The sequence below is a fragment of the Siniperca chuatsi genome, linkage group LG21, assembly GCF_020085105.1.
Source record: "Siniperca chuatsi isolate FFG_IHB_CAS linkage group LG21, ASM2008510v1, whole genome shotgun sequence".
Classification (NCBI taxonomy): Eukaryota; Metazoa; Chordata; class Actinopteri; order Centrarchiformes; family Sinipercidae; genus Siniperca; species Siniperca chuatsi.
Window position 1 is genome coordinate 8,517,203 of NC_058062.1, and position 13,358 is coordinate 8,530,560.

A 13,358-nucleotide genomic window follows, 5' to 3' on the forward strand; every position below is an offset into this window, starting at 1 on the left:
CTTCGTATCTCTGCACCAAATCCAGACATTTGTGTTAGCGGAGCCCAGTGGAAGTTATTCATGAAACCATGACATCTTCATTTGACCACATTTTTCTCCATTTTCTATTTGAAAATGGCAGACGACAGCAGATATTTGACGTTCTACAGAATAGCTTAGGTGGTGGATGGGGATTTACTGATAACAGTTTACAGTAGCTCATTTATACAATATCGTGTCTCTCCTTACAAGGAGTATTTGTGTACATGGTTGCATGCTCTGTCTTGTTAACACTAAATAAAAATCCAATTCAGACAAGCGATGACCATCCTGCTCACATGAGTCTTTTTGCCATTGATTTACTTTTGTGAACAGCATGTTGCTGCTCTTGTTTACGTGCATTATCCAGTGCATAGCTGGGCCACAAGGTCCACTGTTCCAAAGAATTACGTTAAGTGAAGCCATAATTTCATTCTTATCAGACTGTGTGACAGAGCTGTGGCAATAATTTAAGTTACTCATATCCTCCTGAAGTCATGTGGACCTTTTCCTCACAGCAATAAGTGATAACATCAATGTTTAACCAGATGGTGGATTTTTGAATCTGATTTTATGCTACAGAAATTCTTCATGCATTTTATTTATACGATTTTTAATACCCTTTGATATTATGGTTAAAAAGCTAAAACCTAAGTTCACATTATTTTTTCAAGATGCACAGAGAATCACTTGATGAAGGTAGTCATGTCATGCCTCCAGGTTTAATAAAGCAAACCTTGAGCTGTGTGATGGCAGCTCCTCTCCTTTCAGGGCCAAACCACATAAAATGTCTGCCTTCAGACTTAATACTTGGCTCTGTGTACTGAGGGAGATTTCATTTGTGGTAGCAGCAACCATTTCATCACCCTTCAAGTGACATCAAACAGGCGGCACACTGTTCCAGGCTTACAAGTGGCCGAGCGTGCAGGTGCTCCATCTGATTCATCGACAAAGCCAGATCGCTGACAGGCCAAGACTGGAATTCTCCAAATGATTCATGATGTTTTTTTATTCCCCATTCAAATAGCTAGCCTCATTAATTTCATTAAGGCCAGGCAGATTTAAGACTCCTTTGTTATTGAAAAACTTTAAGCCCAACGGCCAGATACACATCTCACTTTCTGGCTCAGAAATGGGTTTTGGTGGTATTACTAATACTGCTCAATATACAGTTTGCTTTTCAATGCACTATCTATGATCATAATTGATTTAATCATTCTTTTATTAAATTAAATCAAAGTTATTCAAGTGAGAAAAGAGTCATTTGAAATCAAGATTTGTGGAATGAGAATTTAAAATGAGATACTCATAACCAGAACATGTTCACTGAAACCAGCTGAAACCAGGAGCTTTTCACATATTGTGTTTTTTGAAAGTCTGACAATGCAAAAAATATATCAGGTTTCAATATAAATGTTTCCAATATAATACAAACTGCACTAGAGCTAAGTTTATTACTCAATTAATTGATTAGTTGTTTGACATAAAATTAACCTGCAACTATTTAGATAATCGATTCATCATTTCAGTCATTTTTCTCAGATTCCAGTTTGTCAAATGTCAAAAGATTTGCTGCTTTTCTTTGTTATATATGTTAGTAAACTGAATATCTTTAGGTTTTTGTACTATTGGTCATATAAAATAAGGAATTTAAAGATGTTACCATGGACCATAGTGAATTTTTTTTAATTTTCACTATTTTCTGACATTTAAAATAAGTGACAGATTAAACCGACAATGAAAATAATCGCCATAAACTGAATCTACTTTCTTTTCCCCCTGGCTACTATTATTCCGTTGGTGTCACCAGAAGCTAACATGGTGGCAGGAATAATCAGATCCTTACAGTGCCTCATATGTCTTTAACTTTACTGAGTAAAAGCAGCTCAGAATCACTCTGAGAAAAGCTGAGAGTCAAAACATGTATGTTCCTTTTCCTTCCCTGCACTGCCTCAATTGTATTACGTTAGAGGTCATTTAGTCCACAGACAGTGCTCTCCAGTGTGAACCTCTGCAACAACTCCTGAAAGATGCGGCTTATTCTCACGTTGGACCAAATTAACAAAACAGTGGATCTGCTTGTGCTTTAAACAGTAGACACTGGTTCAGAAAATATAGTAAACATACCAATCGTACTCTCTTCAGTCGCTCCTCTAGTTTCTCTTGAGCCTCTCTCTCCCTTAGTACGCCCTCCAGTCTGCTGATCAGCTCTGCAGCAAACCTTTCCGGCTCCACATGTATATCCTTTGGAATCCGGTTTGTGCGCTGGGGGAAGAAATGTCAAACTGTAAGCACTCTCTGCTAATTGTCACTGCTGCATTACTGTCAACACCACACGGGCAGTTTTACCACCCTGACCCCTTACATCCTGTCAGTGATCATATGAAGGGACTAAAACATAAGCAGGAAACATTAAAGAAGACAGTGTCAAGTGTTAAACAACCAGCTTTTCACAGACTGGACCGACTCTGCTGAGAAGAGTAGAAGACGCTGTAGTAACATTACATAAACACGGACTTTTTATTTCTTTTCTGTGCTAGCAAACACAACGCACAGCCTTTCAATAACTATTATACTGCAACCTGAGCTTATCTACACACTTTATGGCTGATTACGAGCCCTGATGTATGCTTAACCCTTGTTATAAATTCTATCAGGGCTCAACGGCATTCCCATGCCTTCTGTGTGATTTTGAAACAGAGGTTGAAACTAACCTTTCCATCAAACATATATCACCTTGCAAGCTTTAATCACATAACTGTTTACATTTGATAAGCGTGTCTACAGCAAAAAGAATGCATCCTAGATGTGATATTAACCTTTTTGTTTTATTTTACATTTCAAACTAGGAGGATAACAAATGTACTGTAATTTTAAATGACACATAATTCACTTATGTTTTTAATGGCTTATGATAGCATTTTGAATTGCTTTTGTGTATGAAATGTGCTATACAAATAAACTTGCCTTTCCTTAATAAGGACATGACTTATTGCACTGCAGTTATGACAATTCAAAGCTGTTAACTCCTGGTTTGGAACCAGTTTATATTAAAAAAAGGTTGCAAAACAAGTGCCATTTAAAAAATGTTTTACCTACAAGCGCTGTCAATCTTCCTATTACCCATGAAGTGAAGTCATGATTAATTTGTTGGGGCAGGGAAACGTGAGAGTTATGCTTTGGGGATTTGTCCTCTACTACTGTATACAGTCAATTCATGCATCCTAATAGGATGCTACGCGTGGTGTTTTAATTTGATTCTTTACTTCGAGGCCTAATTAGGGCAGGGGTTTTCCTACCAAGAGACAGCGTAAGCTGCAGAGAGAGGCATCAGGCTGTCACAGGAGAGGATTCTGCTAGGCTTCAGCGCACACAGCTTAGGAAAGCATCAAGCTGCATTTAGACAGCCTTCTCTTTCACCATCAGCTATTCTTATACTCCATCACAGGCCCTGCGACACAGCAGAGCTTAAATATGCACATCTCCAATGGTGGAGCGAAGAAAAATAAGGCAGAGACAGACAGTTAAAGAGAGGTGTAGAGGCAGAAAGTGCGAGGAAAGGGAAAGAACCCATGAATAACTCACTGGAATATGAGGTAGTGGCACTCGCCCATTTGCTTTGGCACTTTCGTGCATCTCCCGGCGATGCTGTTTGCGGTATCTATAGGGTGGAACCCCATCTCTGGAATTAACAACAAAGACATTTTCATAAAACATCCTCATGAAGAAACAACACAGGCAGCTTTTAAGTTAAAAGCTTTCCACTCCATTTTTGCCTAAAACGAACACCTCATAAATCTTGATTAATCAGTACGGCAGGACAGGCATTCTCACATGCTTATTGTGTCCCTCCTGCACCACAAGTGGTCTGGAAGATTACAGATACATGTTAACACATCCGTGAGTCTGTAATTCCATTGTGGTACTGGTCATGCTGGTTTTCACACTCTCTTGTGCTGGAAGCTCTGGACCAGTTAGCTGATAACAGCCTCTAATCCATTTAGCTTCAAACACATTTTTGTCCAGTTGCGCAAGCTTTGAAGTTTCTTTGGCAATATTTCCCCAGTGCCATTTCTGCACCTAGAAAACATTATTTTTAAAATTTTCTTTCACCAGCACATGCCTGGTCTGCACACTCAACTGAAATACAAGTCCTGTGTGCAAGTGATCCCAGAACAGTGTAAAAAACATTGCCTTTGGCCTCACGCCAATACAAAGTTACCTGTGAAAAAAGACACATTCTGCTTTGTTCACCCTAAATTAAGAACTGTAACTATAAAGAATCACTTCAACATTTCAAACCAGTTCTTGTGTCACATTTGCAAATGAGGTCAGTAGGTTAGTATTTTCATTTCTGTACATCTATCAGACATGGTTTTATGTGTGCTAAGAGTGAGTTTTTAGGATTCCTAATTAGCATTAGAGATCAATACTAAAACAGGCAAGAACTGCAATGTTGAAGCCAATTAAACTCTGTCTTCAAGCAATGCTAACTTATATGACATGCCTTCCTTTAAAATAACAGGAAATACCTAGTATAGTATTGGTTTCTGTCTTTCATTTTGATGATAAAACTCTCGTGTTCCAGCCAAAAATGCTGCCTGGCATAGCCTTTATGACCTGGTATAACAATTTTATGCATGAAATGTGTGTTTATATGTGTGTGTGTGTGATGAGAAAATACATACACACTGCTGTCGGTAAGGGAAATTGTGTCTGCGTCGCTGGACATACTCTGCTGCTCACTATCGTTGGCGCTGGTGGCAGGAGCCATAGCATAACCAGTGTTGACATAGTACGGGTTGATGGGCTCCCGACATGGTGCATGCCTGGAAAAACGAAGAAATACAGGAAATACAGAAAATTTACCGAAATAGACCATGACGTGATAGACATGCTCGTAAAAATGAATTTAGAAACAAAGATGGTACACAGTTCTTTGGTGTAATTCTTAATTAAGAACATACAGTATTGTTATATTATGAATGGTTAGATATTGTAAAAGGAAATCTGTCCAGAAGCCAAAGGTTTATCTGTTCACCATTAACATTCTCTAAAGACCACAATATACTATACACTATACCAAAGGATTATTCACTTTGTTTGTGATTTAAGACCAGCCAAATGTCTTTCACTTCTGCTCTTTTGGTTTGGTTAAATGGCTACAAGAGAGTTGGTGCTCCAGACGAGATGGATTCTATGCAACACACTTTAAAGCCATGAAAACTATAGTACCATGTAGTATGTAACATGTATGCTTAGGTAAGAAACATGATATGGATGAGTCTTGAGACCACCAATATTCTTGGTCAATGCTAAGAATTAGACTGGCAGTATACTCCAAATAAATTTTAATGTGCCATTTAGCTTCTGTCACCATAGTCTGTGTATGCAGTAGAGCTAGACCAGTAAATCAGCTAATATAAAACTATTATTATTATTTGTCAACCTTTCTGATTCTGCCACTTCCTGAAACTCCTCTGCTTCTGTTTGGCGTAATCCAACAAACCTACAGCCAGAGTGAGTATACTGGCATTTTCTATCAACACCGTATTTTATAGTATTTCAAAAGCCTTTGTGAACACAACAAATTCAATACTGGAGTATTGAATGATGGAGAATAACTGCAGGTCTTATTATGATGATTCAAGAGAGTCTACAGATATATGAGGAAGCTTCATTTGACACCATTTACATTCTCAGTCATTGACTTTGCTGAACACACTTCTTACAGGGCTTTGTATACATGAATTAAAGATGTTAGGCATCATCTCTTTTTATTCAAATTGGAATTCCCTGAAGCATTTATCCCGAGCTTTCTCCCTGTTTGGAATGCAGAAGCAAGTTCAAAATGAAACCTTTGTGACCAACTGATTTTCATTAGCATCTACATTGAACAACAGTGAATAATTACAGAGCCAGGTAGATGAAGAGTTGGGACAAATAAAAAGTGCAGTCTACAGAAAATGACTTTTAATCATTTCTGATGATGAGAAATAAAAGGAAATGACAAGGGAAAGAAGCAAACATTCATCTAATTCAATCTGGCATTTGATGAAAGACAGATGAGATGATTCCTTGAGCGAAACTGTTCTGCAACACTGCTTGCAGTTGCCGAGCCATTTTGGAAACATCGATTTCTCATAATCACAAATAAATGATAACAGTGAAGTACATATAAAATCACTGGACACTGACTTTAAAAATGGTTCAGTGCTGGGGGGTTTTCTGAACTGATTCTGTATTATGTTTCCTTTTTTATTAATCCTTTTGCATAATATCATGCTTGGAAACATAAAAAACAATATAGTGCTTACATTTTTTAATTCCAACTGATAAAAAAAACACAATAAAAACACCAGGTTTCCCATCATCACCTGAGCCTGAACACATTTTCTCTCCAGGCAGGAAGGCCATACAGTACCACTCATTAAAAATAATTAAAAAATCCATATAAACTCTCCATTTATTGCTTTTGATATTTGGAGAAATTGCTCACATACTGTATTTTGTTGCCCACATCTATGTGGATTTCATTTCATTAACTTATAATAAAAATAATTTCAAGTGTTTAAGATATAGATACAGTGTTCTCAGTTGACCTCCATGTGTAATGAAGGACACATGCCATTCCCTGGTCTCTCCCTCTATCCTGCCTGTCTCCCTCTCATGTCAACTGTTAAATACACATAATAATGCCAATTTGAGAGAAACATTGAGCACTAACACAATTGTTCATCCATATTGTTATTCCATGTTTGTCTCACTTTACTCCAGCATGCAGATTGTTAGGACCCTCAAAAGATCGCTCAAAGGAAGCAACAACTTTCATTAAAATTACAAAGGAGATGAAGTCTAGCTTTTGAAGTACACGACTTACTTGAATGAGAACAAATCTGAGCTGTTCACATTTCAAAAGGATGTTTTTCACCAAACATTAATGAATGTATAGGTCATTCTCTTTCAAGTCATTTCATTTCTTAAAGCTGATCAGAAAGATTAAAGATGTCTTTTGTTGCCGGTCTCTGAAGAGATCAGACACAACTGATGTTAAATTTAGTTTCATAAAACCTCAACGGCGCTGCTAAAAGGCTATTTAAAAATGAAGCGTGTCTTTCTGTAATTCCTGCCAAATGCTTGATTGCTGAAATAATGATGTGAAAATAAACTCAAAACTGTGTTTCACTCACTAATTAAAACTCAAGCAAGAAGAGATTTCAAGCAAACATTGGTCTCCAACGAAATTGCCTTTGGTTATGTTTTCAAAAAATAAAAAATCTAAACACAAACAAGAATTTGGTTCATCTTGTGTTCTGCAGATATCAACCAGAAAAACTGCATGCCAACACTGGAAAATGTAATGAGACACGAGACTAGACCATAGAAAGAAAATAAAAAAGGTAGCAGAAGTCTGCGGCTGTCCAGTCTATGGCAGGTCTGATTTTAGCACAGTTGTGATATTTTAACTGGTCAAACTGTAATCAGGACTCTCCACTGCCTGTACTGCACTGTGTAGTGTTTTAGTTGCAGAGAGGGTCTTATCTGGAAGGTATTGTCCATCTGTCAGCTGACGTAAATTCCTGTCCCTCTTCATAACACCGGTGCTGCAGCAGCAGAGGTCAAATATGGTAAAGGTTCTGTAGTGTCTGACAGTGACTTGATTTTCAATTATTCTGTTGAGGACCAACATTATTGCATACTAAACAATAGCTGCAATCGCATTAGAATCATAAATCCCCATTAGTTTTAGTTTGCAACAATGACGGTACATTTAGTTCCAGGCGACCTTTCAATGATGACACCTAATAAGTTGTTATTTTACTTTTTTTTTTTTTTAATTTCCTGAAAGTGGCCTTAATCCTCTGTTGAAGATGTAAACTTATTACATAATAAGCTTTATAAGGTGAAATCATCAGTGACAGTGGTGCAGTTATGGTAGTGATAATTACTTACATTTTCATTTGATCTTTCAATGATACATTTTCATTTCAAAAAGACACTTAAATCATAAGCATGTAATAAATGCTATGCCACTTTTTATTTGTTTAACATGATTACAATTTACAATTTTTTGTGCTGGGACATCACAAGTATGAAGAGTAAACAAACATCCACAGTCTGATTACTTGGAGCCCTTTAGAGTGTCTGTTCTCTCTGAGTGTCTGTTCTCTCTCTACTAGCTGCTGTGTATTAAGCAAAGACTGTATAAAACATGGACTTAGTATCCGTGACATCACCCGTAGGTTTCTGAAGAGCCGTTGTGAAGCTCAAAGTGGGCGGCTCCGGCAGTGGCCATCTTGGCAGTGCCTGATTCCGGCTAATCCAAAAATGACAAACATGTGGAGCTGAGGCAGCCGAATGAAGCCTGGTTGCTTAACCACCTAGCGGATAGCTACCTGAGAGGGCACCCAACTGTCACTCAAAGTGGCCATGTTCTTAATTATGCATAACTTCAAGCCTTAATATAATTTAAACGGGTGAGTTATAAAAAAATGTAACCCCCGTACAGTTGTCATGAATGGGGAAATTAGCTATAGAGAACAAAACCGTTTTTTTGTACCAGGCTGTAAACATGTTAATTTTGCTGTAAAGTTGGGCATTTTAACATGGGGCTCCATGGGTATTGACTCACTTTTGGAGCCAGCCTCATTCGTGGCCATTCGAGGAACTGCAGTTTCTGGCACATCCGCTGTTGCTTTTCAGCCCCAGAGGTTGCTGCTTGGTATAAAGCTGGGCAGACACTCTACGGAATAAGCCCGATTTTAAACCCGAATTGTCACCTACAACTAATTTTAGAATTTCTGCCCGATTGGTTGTCATCTGAGGCGCAGTTTGAGGTCACGACATCTGATTAATTTCCCTGATTGGATGGATTTGACATTCTGTCAAAAGATCTATTATAAAATGTAGTGTGCTTGTTTAACTATTATCGTAGTAGTATTTTACATGTTGTGGCTAAAACTGTAATCTTGAGACTGCTGTGATATAAAACTGAACTTCACTGCAAATAGACAGACCGTAGTCTACAGCTTCAGCGGCTTCAAATTTTTCTTTTTTTCTTCTTACTTTCCAATCATAGTAGAATTGCACACAGTAATGCTACCTTTCTCTCTTTAGTCAACTGTGTTGAGGACACAGCCATCTTGTTTGAATAAACTTTAATGAAATTGTCACTGGACAAAAACGACTGGGGGTTCTGTGTTTACATTCAGTGTTAGCAGCCACATGGTGGCCAGTCAATTGTACAGTGTGAGCATAAAAGTTGCAGGTTCTGGCCATGCAGAAAGGCTGATTAAAATGTGTAGTGTGAGTTAACAAAACATAAAAGATCAATAAAAACACAGCGTGTCTGCCCAGCTTTTGACAGATTCAAAGCGCAAAATACGACTCATATATCCATAGGGCTGCCGCGAGTAGCCGAAGTAATTGATGATGTTGCTGAAAATGCACAACATCAATATTTACCATACCAACGCATGGTTTTTCATTGTTTTTCTTTAATATCACAAAGTAATTGCTGCGTCATGATGACAGCGTGGCAGTGCAGGCGTGTTTATTTGTGCTTTAGAACGTAACCGCTGTGAAACAATCAGAAAATAATGTTATTTCTCTGATTCACCAACTTTCTCGCTACCAGCGCTCCCTCTCCTTATTCATTCTCTATGTCGCTCGACCACAGCTGTCTCTCTCTCTCGGTCTCTCTCTCTCTCAAACACATGAACACAAACCAAAGGACGCTTCGTGGTGTCGCTATTTTTCAGCAGAGCCAGACAGACGTTGAAGCTGGGTACACGAAATAAGTCGATGAGAAGAGTCTTAGTCGACCAAGTTTTCATTGGTTGATGAGTTGCAAACCCTCAAACTTCATTCGTGAGCTGCACCTTCTCTTTATACATCCATGTGAACATGGCATACTGCTTAAGTTGTAGCTGTAGACAGTTTTCACCGGTTGTCTTGTAACTTTGGGAGGATGATTTTTCACTTGGTAAGTAAACAATTGTAAGTAAACAAACAATTTATCACTTTAAATAGTCTGTCATGCCAAAGTCAGCACAGGTGTAAATTATGCAAAGCACCAACATTGGGTTAAAAAGAAGACTAACTGGATCTGCAGGAATCACAAATAGCCACAAAATTCAGACAACTCAGTCATCAAAGGAGAAGAAACAAACAAGGAGCAGGATAGACGCTGGTCATTGAGCAGCTGTAATTAACAAAGTTAACATCTGCATTTTGGCACTGAATGAAAAAAGCAACTGCCCATTGAATTTTAATCTCCTGCCCTCTAATTATGCATCTACATATATCAAGCTGACTAAAAGCTAATGTTTTTCAGCATCAATGCCCTACAGCAAAAAAGTCCAAAGAAATCACAAACTTCTAGACTATATTGTATTGATAGGTTGAGCTATTTGCTCGACATGACCTAGGTATTGAGTTGAGTGTTCTAGTTTAGTTTAGGAAGAATAAAACATTACTTTTGTATTGATTTGAAACAAGAGTATCAAATTATTTAATAATAATAACATTTCCATGTTTAAGGAGAGACATTGTCTTTGATTTTAAGCGCAATAGGAAGTTCACATCAGATGTGCATATTAACGTATATAGATAAGGTCAAGAAGAGGGTGCACTCTACAATGTTTCATTGCTGCAATGTTTTTCTTTTTAAAAATGTGTTTGACCAGATGGTCATTCAAGTTAATATCATTTTTGTGGCTTAAAGATCCAGAATCAGAGGAACAACTATCAAATCAAATCAATATCCATGGCTGGGACTAGTCAACATTCTAAAACAAGTTTGGGATCTCTAGATTGATTAGTCAAACATAACACATTTCATTAAGGAAAAATAAACTGTTTTCTCATGAATGCAGACTTAATATTAAGAAGATGAAGGCAAATATTACAGTTTCCAGGATAAGAGATTTCAGAAAGCTCCTACTTAAACAAAATCATATTGAACTCTTTCGCTACAAAATCCTGTCCAGTGGGAAAACATGATTCCCACAGTACCTGCACAAGAAAAACAAAGAACTCTACTTTAACCTTCTAACAAAAAGTTAACTTCTATAGCCTCTGACATTTCCTCACCCCCATAGGTGGAAATACACCATCTTCCTCTTATCTCAGCTGTCTCTTGTGCTACACTGAGACTTTGTTTTCATTTCAAACTTCAAGCAGCGTTGATGGTATTGTGGGGTTTCAGGTATATTTCTAATTCAGCAGTTTGCAGAGAAAAGCTGTGTAGTTAGAGCTGAAGTGAAGCTTTCTAGATTGCTGGGAGGATTTACCTGTACTCGTGACTGTCCTGGAATCTCGCGCTGTTGGCAACACGCTGTGGTGCTGTCTCCATCAGCAGCTTCTGAGTAAGCCGGTTGCTCGCTGTGGGGTCACACTCGGGCTGCTCCTCTGGCTCGTGGTCACATCTCCATTCCTCATCTTCGTTTAAAGTCGGTAAATAACCAGACAGCCCCTTGACATTCCCAGAAACACAGCTCTGATCGCTGTACAGTTTAGGACTCTCTCCTCCTGTCTGTGTATATTCCAAATATATGTCAGACTTAAGAAATAAAGGATAGGTGTTTTCCTCCATCATAGTCTGTATCTCAGTCTGAGCCTGGTCGAACATAGCAGGATCAATGTGAAGCTTCATGACGCAGTCTTTGATGAAGGACTTGGTAGCTGGTTTGATCTGTCTGGAAACAATCCCATTGTTGTCCAGGATGTATTTCTTGTAGATAGCTTTAGCCAGTTTTACTTTCTTCTCCTCATTACCCTCATTAGCTTCAAGTTTGCGGAAGCCACTGCATGCAAACCAGAAGTCCAACATATCTGCACACTCCTCCTGCTTGAGGAACGTCCTAAACAGATGGATGCCATCTTGGTCATCCAGGAGGGAGTGAAGAGATTCTGCCCACTTTACGTAGGGTGGTGTAGGGGAAGCACTTCCCTCCGGCTCATAACCCAGGTCCAAGTCAGGTCGCCTGGGTGTAGCCACAGACGCCTCACATTTGAGGCTCTCATTCTTTGAGGAGAAGCTGAGGTTGCAGTACTGGCGTCCATCAGTGCACACCAGCTCACCTTCTTCCCCTGGTACTGGAGGTCTGGGAGCATCCTCAGTGAAGCTGCCTCCCAGGTCTGCTAAGTAGGCCCTTTTGTCGCTTATGCTCATAGTCCCAGCATCCATAAACCACGTCCCTGTAGAGCCCGCACTGCACAACTATTAGATCCAGACCTCTACTTATGCCACTGCTAAAAAACTCCTGCAAGGAGGAAAATATATAATGAGATGCAGCTTCATCACATAATTGAAAGGTAGAGTAGTGCTAGCCTTGACAGGACACTATTATGAGAAGATAGTCTAATATCTCAAATTAATGGCAAAAAAAGTCTATGCAGCTATTTATTGATATAAAGTACAAGTGAATTCATATTAACAGATCTAGTGCTGACAAAAGATCGATCGATTATGTGCCATAATCACCATATGCCCGGTTATAAGAGGAATAGTACCTCTTGGGGAATGTTTATAATTTTGCACAGCTTGCATTTTTATCAGATTTTCGTGAAAAACTCATCATGTGGCCAGTTTCCAGCTGAACATTAAAATTAATGCAAACTCTGTGGAAATCAAGAGGATTTGAAAATGTGAGAAAAGCTACTATAAAGCTTTGAAAGCAGAAAGTAGCTTCTGGTTCAGCTTTAAATGCAGCACACTCTGTACAGTAGGCGGGTGATGTCGAGTAACATAACATTACATTCTTTGGCAACTAAACTACAGTGAATTTTAATTGGAATTAGGGAATCACGACAATAACTGTGGAAATTGGTGATGAAATCAACTCAAAAAGCGATAATCCAAGAATATACTGAAAAAACTTTTATGCACTTGATTTGTGATTGCATATTCTGCATAACATCTGCAAACCTAAGCAGAAACTGAAAACTGGAGTCATTAGGCTTATAATGTGGTTTGATAGTCTATGATTGTGCCATACTTAGTCACATTCAGAGTTATGTGGCAGTGTTGTGGTAATCCAGGCCAAGAGTCGTGGCTTCAGTGCTGTCTGGCCTTGAAGGCAGCTTTCTGCTAGGCAGTAGTATGAATATGGTGTAGTGTTAATGTAGTTTGCAGTAATATCCTCTGATTTATATGCATAAGCATATCATTACTTTACACAGCTACTCCAGTTTCATCCAAATTACTATTAGTGTATCATCACAATGATAAATTCACTTGAGGTTTACAGTATGAACTCATTAATGAAGCAGCCTTAGTCTCTCTACTATTAGCTGATATGAGCAGTACTGGAAATGAGACTTTATTGATCCGTGTG

General features: G+C 38.5%; 1 protein-coding gene across 14 annotated transcripts in view; it reads right to left on the minus strand.

The window, feature by feature from the left end:
- The window catches only part of axin1 (axin 1), a 33,593-nt gene that overhangs the window by 10,235 nt on the left and 10,000 nt on the right, over positions 1-13,358 (minus strand). For all 14 annotated transcript variants that reach the window (XM_044181347.1, XM_044181344.1, XM_044181348.1 and 11 more), the window contains 4 exons: positions 11,313-12,284; positions 4,707-4,847; positions 3,604-3,700; positions 2,146-2,283 (listed from right to left, as the gene is read on the minus strand). In XM_044181347.1, coding sequence (XP_044037282.1) covers positions 2,146-2,283; positions 3,604-3,700; positions 4,707-4,847; positions 11,313-12,208 — 1,272 coding nt within the window. In that variant the 5' untranslated portion in view covers positions 12,209-12,284. The remainder of the gene's footprint in view (positions 1-2,145; positions 2,284-3,603; positions 3,701-4,706; positions 4,848-11,312; positions 12,285-13,358) is intronic.